This window comes from Macaca fascicularis, chromosome 7 (assembly GCF_037993035.2).
Source record: "Macaca fascicularis isolate 582-1 chromosome 7, T2T-MFA8v1.1".
NCBI lineage: Eukaryota > Metazoa > Chordata > Mammalia > Primates > Cercopithecidae > Macaca > Macaca fascicularis.
The window spans coordinates 175,976,470-175,982,658 of NC_088381.1; the positions used below are offsets into that span (position 1 = coordinate 175,976,470).

At 44.6% G+C, this 6,189-nt stretch overlaps 1 gene segment (V, D, J or C); it reads right to left on the minus strand.

Annotated features, from left to right (window-relative positions):
* Positions 1–265: 265 nt before the first annotated feature.
* Positions 266–1,423, minus strand: LOC102136265 (immunoglobulin heavy variable 5-51-like). The segment is given in 2 exon segments: positions 266–1,237; positions 1,320–1,423. Coding segments are annotated over 2 exon segments (363 nt in total).
* Between the last annotated feature and the right edge of the window lie 4,766 nt (positions 1,424–6,189).

Here is a 6,189-nt window from a genome sequence, read left to right on the forward strand (position 1 = left end):
TCTGTTGCCCAGTCTGGAGTGCAGTGGCTCAATTTTGGCTTTCTGCAACCTCTGCCTCCCAGGTTCAAGTCATTCTACCTCAGCCTCCCAAGTAGCCAGGACTACGGGACTGAGGGCGAACACCACCACGTCCAGCTGATTTGTGTATTTTTAGTAGAGACGGGGTTTTGCCATGTTGGCCAGGCTGATGTGGAACTCCTGACCTGAGGTAATCCACCCGCATGGGCCTCCCAAAGTGCTGGGAACACAGATATGAGCAACCACATCCATCCCAGATTTTTTATTTCTCGGTGGTTCAGTTTTGATAGGTTGTATGTCTTTTAAAATTTATGTATTTATTTTAATGTATCCTTAATCAAACAGGTTCTAAAATATCTGCAAGATTACTCACAGGAAATCTACTTATGAAGGAAGCCTTTGTTATATCGAAATACAAATTTGCACAAAGATGAATTATTCAGTGCATATTATTAAAAGGAAAACAAAAAAAAAGCAAGGGAACGAGTAATAGTACAAAAAGGGATTAAATGATTTTGGAAAAGTAAGTAGAAAATAAAAGATGGAGGGAGTGAGAGTGGATAGGAGGGAGGAAGGCAAGCAACAATGATGAACTTTGTTAAATTTTCACTAATTAAAAGGCTATCATATTGAAGAGGTGCCTATTAGACAGCCTTTGGATGTTAACCATGTAGTATACACCATGAACAACCTCGTAGAACACACAAGAGCCCCCTCAGAGAATTCACCTCCCCTGGTCAGGTCTCCCATCCAGTTGCCTTAGGGGCTGGGAACCCTCCCACGTGGTTCTGTGGTTCTGGCTCCTGAGGACACAGACAGCCGGTGTTTCCTCCTGGATGATAGAGAGGTCCCTGGGGAGGGTGTCTCTGGCACCTCACTCTGCACCTGCACCGTGGGGGGTTCTAGATGGTCCCTCTTGCACAATAATACATGGCGGAGTCCGAGGCCTTCAGGCTGCTCCACTGCAGGTAGACGGTGCTGATGGAGCTGTCGGCTGAGATGGTGACCTGGCCTTGGAAGGACGGGTTGTATCTGGTATCAGAGGTCCCAGGATGGATGCTCCCCATCCACTCCAGTTCTCTCCCGGGCATCTGGCGCACCCAGCTGATCCAGTAGCTGGTAAAGCTGTATCCAGAAGTCTTACAGGAGATCCTCAGAGACTCCCCGGGCCTTTTCACCTCTGCTCCAGACTGCACCAGCTGCACCTCGGCAGAGACACCTGTGTGGGAGACACCAAATTTGCACCAGGGCCCCCTTCTGCCCGTTCTTCTCTGTGACCTCAACCCCTGGGCAGGACTGACCTTGGAGAACAGCCAGGAGGAGGGCGAGGGTGACGGTGGACCCCATCCTGGAGGAGGACAGAAAAGGAGGCGCTGAGATCCCAGCTGGGTGGTGAAGGAGACTCACCGTGGAGGAGAGCCCTGGGTTTAAGTGGGGAGGTCCCCCACTTGAATTTGCATAGTTTCCACCCTGGCCCGAAGGGAAGAGTGTACACGGTTTACAACCCAGAACTGCAATTGCAGAAAAAAGGCGGGCCTGAGCCTCCTGGGAGGAGCAGAATAATTTCTTACAACCTCCTCTTGTCCCTCCCCACTCTTGTCCATGGTCCTACAAGACCCAGACCAGGGCCTCCCTTCTTCCCACCTTTCTCTGTGACCCTGTGAAGGTGGCAAATCTAGATGAAATCATGTGTGTTTTAAAAAATGAGAAATATACCCAGGAAATGCTGTGAAGACAAAATTCAAATGCACATATGCCTGATAATAAGAACTACCAAAAATAGAAAAGAAACCTACTTTCTATTCGCTGGCAATTTCCCATGAGTGTGACTACAGTCTGGGCACCCAGCAAAGGCAAGATCACCCTAGGACTTCAACAGTCCTCCACTTGATTAACTTGCCAGACCTTCACCCACACCAAATCACACATTTTTCCTGGTCATTTTGTCTCCTAGATTTCTACAGTCTGCAAATTCGGCATAAATAGGGAATATTTGTTTAGGTCTCTGAATTGCTGATGGACCTGAAGCGATCGCCATTAATGCTCCCAACTCCTGGTAGTTCGAAGTCTTTGTATCAACCCCAGCATCTTCTTGTTTAGCTCTTTCATTTTTTAACATTTATTTTATGATACCCACATTGCTTGGAGGAGTCCCTTAACTATCCCCTGTGTCTGCTCCATTTTCTTGTGAACCACTCTCATTTCCTCATCATCTAAAAGATTCACATGAAAAGCCAAGGCAACACAAACTACACAGCTTCTAAAATATCTGCCAGATTGCTCACAGGAATTGTACCTGGGGTGCAGAAGCAAAAGGTCTTCTCTTTATCACGGCACAGGCCATGAACTAGGTAAGGTGCATGCGAAACAATGTCCATCGGCATCAACAGAAACACACAGCAGGGCCTGAGCAAGGTGCATGCTAAGCAGTGACCATCAGCATCAACAGAAACACAGCAGCAGGGCCTCCGTGTGTAGCATCGGCCTCCCCGTCTGGAGAGCCCACTTTGCATTTTAAAGAGAGAAAGGTCAGTCTCATTCTCAGGGTAGAGAAACTTTACATGATCAGGGATCCAGTGCATGAGGAAAGCTGTCCCATCGGAAGCATCCTACTTGAGGCTGGGATCAGCTGGAGCCATCTGTGATGTGTCTATCGTGAGCTGTGCGTCCAGCATCCTCCCAGACATGCTCCTCCGTTCTGCAGCTCATGAAGCCAAAGAGAATCTGCAACATCAGTCACTCTCCTAGTCCACGGGCTAATGTTGTTCACGATCTGATGATATCTGTTAATGATATCACTCATATCACAAAATGATGCCACTTTCCACACTATCCTCCCTATGCTAGTTGTCTAGTGAATTCCCCTCCCCAGCCCAAACCCTGGGCTGCCTTCTGTGTGGCTCTTGTGTGTTGTGTGTTGTTTCTGGACAACTGTCCCCGTTGGTGCTGAGTGGGAGTGTAGCAGCCTCGGCTCACAGGGCACAGTGCAGGGCTGGATGTGCATCTTTTTACTGTTATTTTAGCCATCACAGATATAAGTTTCACATTCAGGTCATTCTTCCTTTTTTTTACTTGTTCTTATTCAGGGAACAACTCCTAGGGAGCTGTATCTGTCATTTCTAAATCCCATGGATTACTTTTGCTTCCTGCTCCTTACTGGAGCACACACGCCATCTCACACCCTGCGCTTCTATAGCCATCCGGGCACTGAATGTCTTCTATCCCACCCTTCCTCATCCTTTGATACTATAAACAATGCTCTAGCCATGTGTCAGTAGTCAGGAACTTTCTAGCATTCTCCACCTCTGATGTAATTGTGTTGAGTGTCCCAAGACCATCCCCAGGCCCTATAATCAATAGAAATAAGGGACTCACGACAAGTTGTTATTCTCACGGGTGCAGCTTTATTATAGCAAATGAATATGAATTAAATGAGCAAAGGAGCCAGCGGGAAGGCCCTGAGAATCCAGGCACAAGATCCCAGATGTTCTTTCCCTGAGGACTCTCTTGTCCCCCGTCCCCCCAGCAGTGATGAATGACACCATGTGTGAAGCACTGTCCACCAGGGAAGCCCACCTGAGTGCTGGAGCCCAGTGCCGTTTATTGGGGCCATCACAGATGTGTGTGGCACCTGCACGACTGAGCTCCAGTGCTCAGACTCCGGCCCCTTGAGCAATAATAGGCATTCACCAGAAGTCATTACAGAATGAGCTAGTATAGTGTGCACCCAGGCTACACACACAGAGACACAGACACAAAGAAACAAAAATACATTTTAACTAATAAAATAATCATATCATTAAGCGAGATAAGAGGAATGTTTTGGAAGTGATTGCTATGGTTATGACCTTGATGGTGTTAATAACTTTGCAGATGTACACGGACTCCAAACTCAATGAGTTAACTATGTTACATAATGTATAGTCTTAGAGATGTAAACCTTACCTTAATAAATTGTTTAAAAATATTTCCAGGAGGATTTGCCAAAAAAGCAGATATCATCTCCCAGGAGCTGAATATGGACCTGGCTGGAGAAAGCACTTTTTCAGTAACCTTCAGGGTTTGCACAAACCAAGGCTGCTCAGTAAACACTTTCCTGTACATATGTCCAGGTAAGATGGAAACAGGCTGTTGGAATAAAAGGCAAGGCTCAGAAGAAAGGAGAGAGGAAGTGGTGGACAAGGTATGATCCCAATGTGGGGTCAGTGTGGATGGGAGGCACGGCTGAGAGCCTATGGATGGACAAGAATGTGGACCAGGGGCAGCAGGAAAATAAGACAAGGGGGTTCTTCCTGAGCCAAACCGGATATTTCACGCAGGGCGTGGGCAGGGGCCATGCACAGGCGGGTGCCATGGGGTAGGGGAGCCACTGGGGTACAAGAGCCAGGACAGAGCATAAGAAATACAGACATTCCCAAGGTAGCAGGCACAGAAACAACGACTGACAAGTCTCTGTCTTGGGCTCCCATCCACATATCAAAGATAAAGTTAACTGATTTTCCCACCTGGGTAGAAATGACTGAATCTCTGAGTAAGGAAGGACATGAGTGGCGCTGCCAGGGGAAGCAATGCTGGACCTGCCAGCAACCCTCCTCCCCTCACACTGCCCTGCCTGTCCTCCCATCCCCAAAGCATGGAGGTTCTCATCCTTGTCCAGTGGTGGGAGCCACACTCAGTTCCTGGAACCCTCAGGAGGCTTCCTGACATAATCAGCTGAGTCTAACAAAAAAATGGCATTTACAATCAAATTCTCTGTCTACATGTCACCAATGTGTTCTTGAGGCTTTAGAGTAAATGAAATAAGTGATAAAAGATTTTACAAGCAATAGAAAAATCAACAAATCTAAGAGTGTTTTTTCTTAAAAAAGATAAATTATTAGCTAGATTAAGAGAAAAAGAAAGAATCCTTTAATAACTAAAATCAGAAATAATTCAGAAAGCATAAGAATTGATAAAACTGAAATTTAGAAGCAATTCGAGATGATTCCTCTGACATTGTTCCAAGTTGTCTCAATCTGCCAAGTAGTAATGGCATTTCTTGTCTCAGAATCCAAGAAGAGTCCTGAAACACACAATTATTTGTTTAAATTGTCTTTTCACTCTCTGATAAAATACTCACACATAATAATCTAGCTGCATGAAAATAAAAAATAACTAGTTTGAAATTAGAACAAGTCCCAAGTAAATCAAAGTTAGCATGCGGTTCATAATGTGATAGCCAGGAGACACAGCTGAATACGAAGAATGTGTTCATATCTATTTTGTGTCAACATCAGGAAAATATTATGTATATTATTTAGGTAAGAGTCCCATTGAGAACTTTAAGATTATATATTGGTGGGTAATACTTCAATAATAAAAGTAGAGGTTATTAACCATTAATTTGTATTACTAGTACAAACCTTTATTTAGGATATATCCTTCTATGTGTTGTGAAATCAACTCAGAAGGCAGAAAACATTGCACTTATTTAATAAATTAAAAATTAGAATTCAGTATATTTGTTTCTAGGTGGTGTACAACTTCGGAATGTTTTTGCAAACAGAGACGGTTCTTATGTCTTCTGGAAGTCCTATCAAAATGGACAAGAAGAGAAGAAACTCCCAGGTGAATTTCTACCTACTAGAGAACTGATTAATGTAGTTTTTTGAGTTACTTTTTTATTATACTTTAAGTTTTGTGATACATGTGCAGAACATGCAGGTTTGTTACATAGATATATATGTGCCATGGTGGCTTGCTGCACTCATCAACCCATCATCTACATTTTGTAGTTCTCCTAATGCTGTCCCTCCCCTAGCTCCCCACCCCTGACAGGCCCCAGTGTGTGATGTTCCCCTCCCTCTGTCTATGTGTTCTCATTGTTCAACTCCCACTTATGAGTGAGAACATGTGGTGTTTGGTTTTCTGTTCTTGTGTTAGTTTGCTGAGAATGATGGTTTCCAGCTTTATCCATATCCTTGCAAAGGACATGAAGTCATCCTTTTTAATGGCTGCAGAGTATTCCACGGTGTATATTTTCCACATTTTCTTTATCCAGTCTATCACTGATGGTCATTTGTGTTGGTTCCAAGTCTTTGCTATTGTGAACAGTGCCACAATAAACATACGTGTTCATGGGTCACATGAGATACAGTAGAATGATTTATAATCCTTTGCTGTTATACCAGT